At 36.6% G+C, this 13,201-nt stretch overlaps 1 protein-coding gene across 1 annotated transcript in view; it reads right to left on the reverse strand.

Moving 5' to 3' along the window:
• Positions 1-1,317: 1,317 nt before the first annotated feature.
• The window catches only part of CUNH8orf88 (chromosome unknown C8orf88 homolog), a 71,935-nt gene continuing 60,051 nt past the window's right edge, over positions 1,318-13,201 (reverse strand). Inside the window, exon 6 of the mRNA XM_045842188.1 lies at positions 1,318-1,624. Within this exon, the coding sequence (XP_045698144.1) occupies positions 1,613-1,624 (12 nt within the window). The 3' untranslated portion in view covers positions 1,318-1,612. The remainder of the gene's footprint in view (positions 1,625-13,201) is intronic.

A 13,201-nucleotide genomic window follows, 5' to 3' on the forward strand; every position in this document is an offset into this window, starting at 1 on the left:
GAAGAAACTGAAAACTCACATTTCAAAGGACATGAGTGCAGAGATAGTAAACGATTCTGGTCATGTTAGCCTTCAGACTAAAAGAATTGTGATGGAAAATGGGGATATATTTATCTATCAGTAGGAAAACTGATGAGAATTGCCTGAGTCATTGTTAATCACAGTACCCAATCAAGAAGTCCCTGCAGATTTCTGTCACAAAGGCATGCCCACATTATAGTGGCAGAGATTAACTTGAACTCTTAGTTATTGATATTAAAACTAGGTCCTGGGAGAACGATACTGCAAGCTGATTATTCATTAATGACCTTAGGAGATAGTTACAGGCTTAATCTACTGATGCTTGATCCCTGATCCTGAAGTAATTTAAAATTTACTCAGTTTAAATGACTGAACTCACTGAAATGACTGCTATGGAAACACAACAAAAGTAGAATCCATTTCCCAGTAAACTGTCCACATGTGATTCAGAGACACAGGCCCCTTCATCTGTGGCTCTACTATTTGTGAGACAGGTCTTCAAGGAATACAAGAAGCATCACATTGTTCATGAAGGTCTTGATTCAAAGTGGTAAATAACACTTATCTTACCACTGGGCTATAGGTTACTGCAAGGGATGATAGTCTAGCTAGTACCCAGAAAAGGATGGGATCTACTTTTACAGTTCATTCCCAACCCTTGATGATAACAACTAATCTTAAGATCACAATACCATGAAAAGACCATAGGTGGATATTTAGGAAAGTCTTCAAAGTATGGTAATTGTTTTAGTGGTGAATGAGATTTGTACAAGAAGCAGCTAGCACCTAACCCTGTATGACCCATGAAACACAGGCTCTGTCTGATGCCGAGATTTTGAGCAGGCCTGTTGTGGATAGTTAATATATTTGAGGGCCCTGTGATAGTTAATATGCCTTTGAAAATGCATTTATGAACACATGACTTTTTGAAATTTGGTTGATTGTAATGATATTCACAATATATCAAATATCATAAATTATTCCCAGGAGAAGCTGGTGCTGTGCACTGTCCCATCTCTGGAACCTCAGCCCAACCACACAATCAGTAGGTGCAGTTTTTACAAACAGCAATGCCTAGACCCCACCGCCTGAGATTCTGATAAAATACAAATTTAAGACCTTTCAGTGATCCTAAAGGAGAATCACTGCTTTTAAAAGAGAAATGCTATTGAAAAAGACATTTTCTTTAGTCTGTTACTAGAGGGAAGAGAACTATCCTGCTTGTATTTCAGCTTTCATGCATGTTATTTCTTGAATCAGTCATGGCCCTTCTTGTGGTCACATCTTAGAGGAGGTTTATTTGCTTGGTGAGGAGGATGGGTAGGCCATAGGGTCATACAGTGACATCTCATCCCCACAGCAGGTCCTGCTGGTGCAGAGGCAGCTGACCGTGAATACAGAGGACTCAGCCGGTTTCCAGGTGGCTCTAAAGGTGTATGTGCAGAGAGTGGCTGCCAAGAGCAGGCATTTGTGGTAAGTGGGAATGTGGCTAAGAATCTTCCATGCTTGCAGTGACACTCCATCCCTGTGGATGTATTTGCAGTCTAAAAGGGAGTTTTCTTGTTCACCCTTGGACTCCATGGGGATTCAATCATTGGGGGTCCTGAAGGAAATAAAATTAGAGAACAATTTAAGATGAGTTTCAAATAGACTGAACCCCACACCCTTGCCATCCAGGTAGCCCACACCTTGGTTTAAAGTCATCTTGGTGGATAAGCCCCAATGCCAGTGTATCTGTATCTGATCTCCCCTGGCAGCCGGCCCCGTGGTCAATGACCATCTCAGCTACTAATTAAGCACACAGTCATCCAAGGTCTTGATTGTAGACCTTGGTCATGTAAAGGAAAGAAAAGCTCTTTCCGTGGCTCAGATAATGTTAGCAGCTCAGGCTAATCTCAGACTAATAAATGTACTGCTCAGTGTCTCCATTCCAAGTGGTCCAATAAGCAGCTACTAGAATAATTTCCCAGAAACAATTGTCACATAATTCCCTTAGTCAAGATCCTGCCATAATGCTAATGAATATCTTATCAAATGTTGGATGTACACCTTGACCCTGCATTCATCCCACCAGGAGGCACAGGAATCCACAGAGCTGCTCTGCCTCAGCAGAACTTACCACTCACCCCTCTCTAGCAGGTAGCCCCTTAGACCTGGCCACTCTGCTCCCAGAAACATACATCCCACTGCAGGCCCTGCCCCAGGCCCAGCAACCAGCTCCCCCCCTTCCAGGAAACTGCCACAACCAAAACATCCACCCTTGGACCTTCTTTAAACTTCATTTCATAATGTTCTTCAAGTATTGCTTTGGGAAAGCATTTTTTACCACATACACACACACATAGGAACACATACTGAGCACTTGAGTGTTCCTGCAAGTAAATAATTTCCTGTTATTTGCTTCCCAGCAGAATACTTCCCCACCTAGAAGCCTGGTCCTGGAAATAAACATGTGATTGTCTTCACTTTATTGTTTTGGGAAAGATCGTTACTGGCTCTAAACCTCAGTTTCCTCATCATAAACCTCATGAAATGGTTGTGAGGATTAACTGAGTGCTCAGCACAGTGTCTCCATCCACTGAAGCCCAGGAGCCATGACCTGGGTCCCTGTTGCATTTCCTTCTGTCCTCATCCCACAGTCTAACCCCCAGGGTGGATGAGGACTTGCTCAGTGCATCTTCCCAGCCATTCATTTGTAACAGGAATACAAGATGTTTCTTCTTTTGTGTTATTCTGTGTCACAACAGGCTCAGAAGAGCACAAATCAAAACCCCATTTTGGTCCTTTTATTTCAGTGACTTAAGAGAGATTTGCTGAAGTGGCAATATATGTAGTTTTAAAAAGACTACTCATTAAAAATGAATATTAGGAAAATAAAAAAAGAATAGATAGACAGACACTCATCCTCAATGTAGCTACAGAAAACAGTGCACACCATGCCAAGGACTGAGAGGAAGTAACATCTGCTTTGCTTCAACACAGTCTCCAGATATGGAATTGATTTTACACTTACAGAAAAGGCACAAAGTTTGATTATTTTTTAAGGCTCAGAAATACTGCTTTACTGTGTGTTGGGAAAAGCACCTGATGTTGTGGGTGTGCCCCAGGGTGAGAGAAGAGAGTAAATGGATTTGGGTGGCAAACTGCTCCCTCATCTTCAGCTGTGAAGGAGAGGCCAGAGAATATCCTTTCTTGTAATATGAAGTGAGACACTCAACCTCTCCTTTTCCTTTGCAAGACTGGTCTATTAGCAAATGACTTCATCTCTTCTCACTGTTGATTTTCAACTAAATTCTGAATTTTACTAGAATTATCAGAGTAGACTTTGTCAGATGATGAATGGTCATCAGAATATCACTCCACACAATGGAGAATATGAGCCATACACATTCTGCTTGTGTGCCCATCTAAATCCAGTTGATCAAATTCACTTTTACAACTTTATCTGTTCACAAATGACCAGATTTGCCACTCATGCCATTAGTCCTGCTCAGCCAAGTCATTACAGTTGCCTGGTGTTCAGCTGATAAATAAACCTCTTAATTATTTGAGTGTTTTAGTTCCTTCTTCTCCCACATACTTGGCTCTTTTTTTCCTTGGTGAATCTAGCTAAAGGTTATCATTTTATTTTATCTTTACAAAAAAAAAAAACAGCTCTTAGTTTTGTTTATCTTTTCTATTTTTTAGTCTCTTTTTCATTATTTCTGCTCTGATCTTAATTATTTACTTCCATCTCTTCTGGGGCTTTATTTTTATTGTTGTTGTTGTTCTTTTTCTAGTTCTTTAGGCATAAGGTTAGATTGTTTAGTTTTTCTTTTTCTTGATATAGGCCTGTATTGCTATGAATTTTCCTTAGTACTGCTTTTGCTCTGTTCCCCAAATTTTGGGAAATTATGTATCTGTTTTCATTTGTTTCAAGATGTTTTCTGATTTATTCATTAACCCATGGATGGTTTAGTAGCATGTTGTTTAGCCTCTATATATTTGTGTTCTTACCAGTTTTTTTCTTGTAATTGATTTCTGGTTTCAGAGCTTTGTGACTAAAGAACATGCTTAATATGATTTCAGTCTTCCTAAATTTATTGAAACTTGTTTTGTGGCCTAACATGTAGCCTGGTCTGGAAAATGTTCCATATGCACTTGAATCAAATGTTTATTCTACTATTTTTGGGTGGAATATTCTGAAATATCTGTTAAGTCCATTGATCTAAGGCCATTGACGTAATGTGTCCTTTAAGCCCACTGTTCCTTTGTTGATTTTCTCTGTGGATGATCTTCCATTGATGTCAGTGAGTGTTAAAGTCTTCTACTATTCTTATATCAGGGTGAATGTCTCCCTTATTTCTGTTAATATTTGCTGTATATATTTAGGTTCTCCTGTGTTGGGTTCGTAAGTGTTTACAAGTGGCACAGCCTCTTGTTGGATTGATTCCTTTGTCATTATGAAACTCCCTTCTTTGGCTCTTGTTACATGCTTGTTTTAAAGTGTATTTTGTCTAATGTACCATATTTTGCCATGTATAATGCACACCACATTTTTGGCCCAAACTTTCAGGAAAAAAAATCTTTTGTTTTATTTTTTAAATTCAATTATTTATTTATTTATATTTAGATACTAGTTTTTTATAGTATAAAGGAATTTTAGTATTTATTTTTGAACATATTATGGTACAAGAAATTTCATGTAACATAATTATAAAACACAAGAACAGATACAAGGTAGTTCAGATACTCCCTATGTATAATGAGTATCCTTATTTTTTCCTCAAAACTTTGGGCAAAAAAAGTGTGCATTATACATGGCAAAACAGGGCTAAGTATTGCTACCCCAGGTTTCTTTTCTTTTCCATTTGCATGAAATGTCTTTTTTTATCCCTTCACTTTCGGTCTGTGTGTGATTTTACACATAAAGTGAGTCTCTTGTAGGTAGCATATGTACAGGTCTTTTGATTGAAGCATTTACTCTATTTATATTTAAAGTAAATGTTCTTTTATTGCTTGTGTTAGTAGAGTCACAGCAACAGCTGAGAGGTATGCCACATATTGCTATCTTTGCAAATAATTGAAAACTAATCATTTAAGCCCTTGGCCTTTAACAGTTGCTGTCAGAAATATTTTTAGAAATTACTCATAATTAACTTTTCTTGTTGCTCAGAGCCATCCTTATACATACATCATATGTGTTGTTTAGTCTCAAACAATAATGCCCTTAAATGTCATTGCTACATATGGGTCAACTTTACCCTTAACTGAAAATGGGGCATTTCCCTTGGAGAAAAAATCTGCACTGGTCATTTACTCTGCTCTACCTTCTGATCAGAGCCTACGGTCATAAAAAAAAGAGAGGGAACATCAATAAGCCCTCCCCTTATCTTTGAGCCTAAGGATGCAGACATTGCCCAGAAGCACTTGCTGCCAGCATTTTCCCTGGCATCTCACTGGCTCTACCCGACACATGGTCATTTCTGGCTGCAGGGGAGTTTAAGAAACCAATATCCTGCAGAAAGGAATGAGATTGTGAGGTCTGTCTCAGTCAGGCCTTAAATTGTGCATTAGATATGTTAGTGATGAAACAAGGCAGAGTTCTGTTAGAAAGTGGGGAACAGTGATTGTGAAGGCTGAATGACTTAATCCATGGAAGATGCTTAGACCAGGTCCTGGAATACAGCATACACGTTAGCAATCATCACCATTGTTAATAGAATGCACAGAATGATGCAATAGAAGGTTTATGCACAAAACATAGAGTTTATTCTTATATTATTATTGATTGATTATTATATTATTTTCTATATGAACAACTGTAAAACTACTTCTTCCTCATCTTGTACAATAATATAATCATTATTATTGTCTTGATGCCTCTCATTATTTTCACAGATATGCTTATTTCCCTCAGTTTCTTTTTCTCTGTTCCTTTTACTTTGATCATGCTTTTTAGCTTTGACACCTATTAAGGCTTAGCTTTCATAATGACTCATCCAATGAAGGAGCTCTTTATATTTTTAATTTTTAGCTATTGAGTTAACAGTTAAACACACTTTCACACACAGTATGCCAAGTTCTGGGATAAGCATTCTACATGGAACATCTTATTTAATACTCATAGTACTATCATCATCACTATTCTGCTGATGAGGAAACTGAGGTTAAGTAATGGGCCCAAGGTGACAAGCTAGTAAGTGATGGCCAAACTTCAGACCACTACCTATAACAGTATAGTATCTTCAGTCCTTAAGGAGCTTGAGAATTATGCTAAAATTTTGTGAATTTCTTATGGTATTATGGCTAGCCTAGAATATAGAAGGTTTAGGTAGAGGATAAATGGTGTTTTAATTTAATAAGAAATATAAATGAATTCATTTGTGGAAGGCAGTTCATGAAAATCCTGAAATGCCAAGCTGAATATTTTAAATGTCATCATAAAAACTTAATCAAGGATTGAAATTTCTCCATTACATTGTCAGGTTACATTTGAAGATTACAGACCTTTTGATATTATGATGAAAGCTATGAATTATCTTTCCCAGGAAAAAAATAGATGTGCACATTAATTTGTTGTTTATTTCTGGGACTTCATGATGCCTCCCTTCACTCTCCACTCCCCAAACCCCATCCATGAACTCCCAATTTCTATTTAATTCCTTTGATTCTACAGTATTATAAACCTTTCCACCAAAAAGCCAATGTTGAACTAATAACAATAGTTGCTACATCCTACCTTGATGTAGCAAACTAGGTAAACAACTCTATGAAAACACTTGTTACAGGCAAACAGCTAAACAAGAGTATTAAAATTTGTGTGTATTAACCACTACCTGCTGGTCACACTTAGGAAATCCTAAATCTATGTTTAGCTTGACTATTACACTGGTTATATTCTTTATTCTCTAGTAAGGAAACATTCTTGTTTTTATAGCTCTTATTTTGATTTCTAATCTGAATATTTGTAAAACATTAGGATAAATAAGCTGGACTTGTGGAATTACTTTTTAAAAGACATCTTTGTATTTTTCTCCTACTCTCAAGTTTGTGAATCCATCCCCTCATCCTTCCTTTCTACCTGAATTTGGACATCGTCTCTCACCTAAGCTATCTCTGCATTTCTAGCTTTCTTCCTGCTTCCTACAACTGCTCTCCATCAGTATCTCAGTATGCCATCAGAAGGATTTTTTTAAACACAGCTCTAACTTGACACTCCCTGTATTAAATTCACAGTGGCTCCTCAGTGATACAGGGTTAAATCTCATCTTCAATTTGTCTTTTTCAGCACCCATCTCCTGACTCCTCCAAAACATGTCATATGGGATTTTAGACACTTAGGCTGGTCAAAGGACTGGAAGGAACAAATCTGTCTTCTTTATATTGGAAAAGAAATTTCTTAAAAGTACAATTACAGGTAGAAAGTGGAATCCTAAATTTGATCTGGACAGAAAGCTGAGATGAGTATGTATGTAAGAGAAAAGAGGAGAGGACCCCAGACCCTGGAAACTAAGGTGAGCAGCAGTGTGTGGCCCAGGCAACTCTGGCAGGATCTCAAACAAAAGCAGTCAATCAAGAAGAGAGGCAAGGCCAAGAGTTCAGCAAGAGCTATGCAGGTCATTGGACCCTCTAAAAAGCCACACTTGAGGGCAAGGAGAGGGCAGTGGTCTGCACTCATGATTCTGAATCCTGGCACAAGTGATAATACATTTTTTTCGATGGATGAATGAATGAATGAAATATCACAAAAGTTATATTTGTGATATCTATTGTTGGGAAACACCCTGCCTGGTTTCAGAAGCTGTAAGCACCCATGACTAGTAAAAAGACCTTGGGACCATAAGCAACTATAGAGAAAAAGCTTATCCTCCCAGCAGGGGCACAGCCTCTGCCCCCTTTACTTCACCCTGTTTGGCCCCAGGCAGATAACTGGTTAGCCAGTGATGGGTAAGATTCCTCAAGGGAGGGATGACCTAAGGCATGGTCACAATGGGGCCATCAGGGAAGGACTTGGGGGAGTATAGATTAAGGGGGTAATGGACCCTCACCCCTGGGCTTTGACATAGCCTGAGCCTTCATTCTGTCTGCAAGAAGTCTCCTAATCTCTTGGCTGCCTTCCTTCCTCTTCCTGACTTAAGCCTGAAAGGATGCCAGAAGTGGGTGCAACCCTGTACTGGAAAAGGCAGGTTTGTGGGGCAATCAGGCCTAAGAAAAGAAATGTATAAAATCCTGTGAAACCTACTTTGCTAATACTCTTAATTTAAATGATGAGGGTCCAAGCATAAAATGAGTTTGTTTCCCATAGTTTTATGGCCTTTTAGCTATCTGACCCTGACTCAGAATAAGCCCTCATAGTCCTTTGAATGTTATCTATTGTTTGATCATTACTGCCTGACAATGATTGAGCTTTAATTATATGTCCTGTATTCCTATAGAAATTAAACCCAATAAAGCCCATTGAGGAACAGGCTCAAGGTCCTTCTCCTTTGAGAGATTGGTCATCTTTTATCCCCAAGCAGATCTTGTTGTGGTAGACTTATTTGCATCTGGGGGAGGGGGATGCTGTGGGCAGAGCCCCTCCTATAATCTATAATATACTAAGATAGTCTTCATGATGCCAAATCGGTAAAAAATTTGTTATGCCAGACAAACTTATTGAAGTTATTGACTAGACAAAATTTCAATTTTCTGGTGTTTCCTATACAAGTGGATAAGATAGTTTCATACCACACATACAGATGATTAGGAAAATCAAGTTGCTTCTTGTCTTTATTTTCTTGCAGTTAATTTTGACTTTTCTTTTTCATTTCAGTATTTCTATACAGAAGCTTCCAAATTAAACTCACTACATGATTTATGAGTTCTGGGAAAATAGTAATGTGTGAAATAGGTACATTATTAGCAAGCTTTCTTTCAACAATTTATTCACTCATTCATATTTGTTTACTTTATTTTTCCAGCATGGTGGAATGTGCACGATGATTTCTGGGAATTGTAGGAAAAGCTCTATGCATATTTCCTTTACCAAACCTTAAAATATAGCCCATTTGATTATTTTCTGAAATCTCACTCTGAGGAATTTATTTCTTGAATTAAAAACAAGAAATTGTTTTTAATTATTTTCTCTTGGAGCAAATACTTTTGGTAGTATTCCCAAAAGTATTTTCAGTAAAAGTATTCCCAACTGATTCAATAAAATGCAAAAAGTAAGAAAATTTAGATATGGGTCATGGATGTCTAAGGAATAGATAGGGATTATTGTGAGGGGGACTTAGGATGCAGAAAAGGACAAGAATTTTTACTTCCTAATTTTTACTAAGTTCTGTGGTAATTTTATTTTACATTAAAACTATATATAATGGTAAAGGCCATCACAGTCTAACTTTTATATATGTCTTTAAATGCTGCATATAAAAGGGAACAACAAAAAATAATTAAAAAAAAAGAATAGTATAGGAAGTGGAGAAGCCAAAGAGCTTGTATGTTTGACCCATGGACATAAACTAAGGGGGGGAATGCTGGAGGGAATGGGGATACTGGGTGGATGGGGATAAAGGGAAAAAATGGAATAACTATAATAACATAATCAATAAAATACACTTTAAAAGATTATATAAAAATAAAATTTTAAAATTAAAAATATTTGGAAAAGATTAAAAATAAAGCAACTTCTCTTGGTAATCATTCTACAATGTATATGTATATCAAATCATCACATTGTACATGTTGAATATATATATTTGTTCATTATTCCTCAATAAAGTTAAACCAAAACTAACTTCTTAAAATTAAAATAATTGTTAATAAGTAAAAGTATATAAAATTAGAAAAATGTGATGAAGGGAATGTTTGTTATTATAAGATTATATATATATATACTTCTATTTGGTTTTAAATGGCACAGAGAATATAGCTCTCCTATTAAGTCCATATTTGTATTAACTATGGTAATAGAAGTAATGTAATACCTGGAAATTTAGTTGATACGTATTTCACCTACAAGTTTTATTTTTGTGGCTATTTTAAGGCACTTGGTGTTATAATGCATAATGACACCTGTGGAACTTCAGGCAGAAGGGAACCCTAAAGCAACTTATTCATCTCTTTGCTTCCTGGCTTACTCTTTAAGATAGATGATTTTCTTTTTATTCTCTAGGGATGGAAAATCTATAGTCCCTCTTCTTAGCCATCCTATTTTTTAAACATCCTGACAGTCAAGACGTTCTTTCATTTAAACTTCTTGCTGAAGTTAAAGTCTATCTCCTTTTATTTTACTTCTCTAGAGAATTAATGTTCTCCTGTTTTTATAAACAGCTTAAAGAAAAGTTTCTGATGGTAATTGTTAAGTTACTACTACTAAGTCTTTTTTTTAAGGCTAAGTAACAATAAAAAGAAGTCTATATTCAGGCACTTAATTCAAGTCATCCAAAATCTTGTCATCATAACTGAATGTAAACTCGATGTCTACTTGGGAAAATTGTAATAAAAATGCAAAACCTTAACCTATAACTATTTACACAGCCACCTTCAGATGAATTATTACAAGGCATTCCATAGAAGTAACATAGATTTCTTGGAAACCCCAGAACTCATGTCTAGTATGGTAGTTCCAGGTAATTATCCTGGGTTCACAATGCTTCTCTGTGCTTGTCATTCACTTTTGAAAAGATAGAGGATATTGGGGAAAGAACATACACTAAATGGTGCTTTCTTTATTGTTTCTTTACATATCTTAAAAATTGAGAGTGGGGAGAAGAAATAAAATCTATTATTTATTCTTTGCCTTTAGTCCTTAGTTGACCCAAGGACTAATTTTGTATTCCTGGCTATATTAAACCTAAACAGCCAGAAACCTAATTTGTTGGCCACCTCCAAAATTTTAAAAAACTTGAAGTACAAGAAAACTCATGACATTTTTATTCAAATGCTTTGTCAAAATATAATTTAGTATATTAAATAAAATTAGAAATAAGTGTCCCAAAGACTGATGATTAGAATTATTAGCAATATTTTATTATAATAACTGTTAAAAGATAACTTTTAATTGGTGAAAAGGAGAAAGAAAAGAAAAATTTGAAACATAATTGTCTAAGATATCTGCCATAGTTAAAGCTTCAGATAACAGAGAACCAAACTCATTTGTTCATCCAGCCATTTACTCAATTGCTTACTAAACATGTATCAGCTGAGCATTGATATACTAGGCACTGGGGTTACTGGGAGCTCAGCCTTTCAACCAGCACCTATTGAACTCCAGTTTTGAGCAAGATTGTTTTGTGAGCTTGAGAGGATACAATACAAATGCAGTCCCTACTCATAAAATGTTTTCTGTCAAGTAGGAAACAAATGTCTACTGAAAAGAACCAAGCTGAGGACATGCCATAGTTACTGTCAGAGGCATAATATGCTATGTGGATTGGCAGCAATGATTGCTTCTTTAACAGTGTTAAAGGAGGAGATGGTCCTTGAGTGGGACCTGTGAAGATGAGATTTGGACAAAATGGAGAACAGTTTTCTGCCTCATACTATTCTTAACCTACCTCTATTTTGTACCTACCATTTATGCCACTTATTCCCTGTACCTTTTCCCCTCTCCCATCTCCCCACTGACAATACTCCATGTGATCTCCATTTCTATGATTCTGTTCCTGTTCCAGTTGTTTGCTTAGTTTGTTTTTGTTTTTGTATTTCAAGTTCAGTTGTTGATAGTTATGAATTTGTTGAAATTTTACTATTTATACTTTTGATCATCTTCTTTTTCTTAGGTAAGTCTCTTTAACATTTCATGTAATAAGGGATTGATGATGATGATCTCTTTTAACTTGACCTTATCTGGGAAGTATTTTATCTGCTCTCCCATTCTAAATAATAGCTTTGCTGGACAGAGTAATCTTGGGATGTAGGTCCTTGCCTTTCATGACTATGAATACTTCCTTTTAGCCCCTTCTTGCCTGTAAGATTTCTTTTGAGAAATCAGCTGATAGTTTATGGTAACTCTTTTGTAGGTAAGTGTAGGGAACTGGTTTGTTTTGGTCTGGCAAATGTGACTCAGTTCTGTATGGAAAACCATACAGAACTTTGCTTCTATAGAAGCAAAGTGGTGAGCAGGAGCCAAACCCTCAAACTGGGTTTTCCAGTGGGAATCAGGCCTAGAAAATGCATACAGACTGTTATGGCTTGCTCTTGCTAAAACTCCCTCACTCTGGTCTGAAACAGTACATATTTATTGTCTATCTTCAAGGTAATTTCCAAAGCCTGTGTGAATTGTCCCAAAGACAGAGCTAATCAGCTTGCCATCTTTCCCTTCTGCACCTAGATTTTCATTTTCTTGATTGTATCTAAAATGTAAACAATATTCTATGTAATAGATGATAAGTCCTTCTTTGATGTAAAACCTGAGAAAAACAATAAAAGCCTGTTCAGGTAAGGGTCGGGTGCTCTCCCCTTGAGAGAGTAGCCATGCCATCCCTTTTCCTCCACAGCACTCGGTAGTCCGTGTGAATGTATCTTGTCTCATCCATAATGGTCTGGACACTGCAGGCTGGCATCTGTGTCAGCTAAGTGTTTTTATCATAACACTTAGTGCTGTACCTTATCAAATTATTTTACTGCATCTATTGATATCATCATGTGATTTTTGTCTTTGCTTTTGTTTATGTGATGCATTACATTTTTTGATTTGCGAATAGTACCATCCTTGATTCTAGGAATGAATCGCACTTGATCATGGAGTATGGTCTTTTGAATGTATTGCTGAATACGGTTTGCCAGTGGTTTGTTAAGGATTTCAGTGTCTATGTTGATTAGTAATATTGACCTGAAATCCTATTCATTTGTTATTTCTTTATCTGGTTTTGGGTTTAGGATAATGCTGGCTTCATAAAAAGAGTTTGAGCATCTTCCATCTTTTTGGATTTTATGGAATAGTCAGTGAAGGACAGGTGTTAGCTCATTCTTAAATGCTTTGTAAAATTCTCCTGTGAAACCATCTGGTCAAGGACTTTTGTGTGCCAGGAGTTTTTTGATTACTGCTTCAATTTCACCTGCTGTTATTGGTCTGTTCGGGTTTTCTGCTTCTTCATTCAGTTCTGGAAGATTATACTTTTCTAGAAATTTGTCCATTTGCCCTAGGTTTTCAAATTTCTTGGCATATAGTTCTTCACAGTAATTTCTTCCAATCCTTTTTATTTCTGTGGTA

The sequence above is a fragment of the Phyllostomus hastatus genome, unplaced genomic scaffold, assembly GCF_019186645.2.
Source record: "Phyllostomus hastatus isolate PE091 unplaced genomic scaffold, TTU_PhHast_1.1 phas_contig_38, whole genome shotgun sequence".
NCBI classification, from domain to species: Eukaryota; Metazoa; Chordata; class Mammalia; order Chiroptera; family Phyllostomidae; genus Phyllostomus; species Phyllostomus hastatus.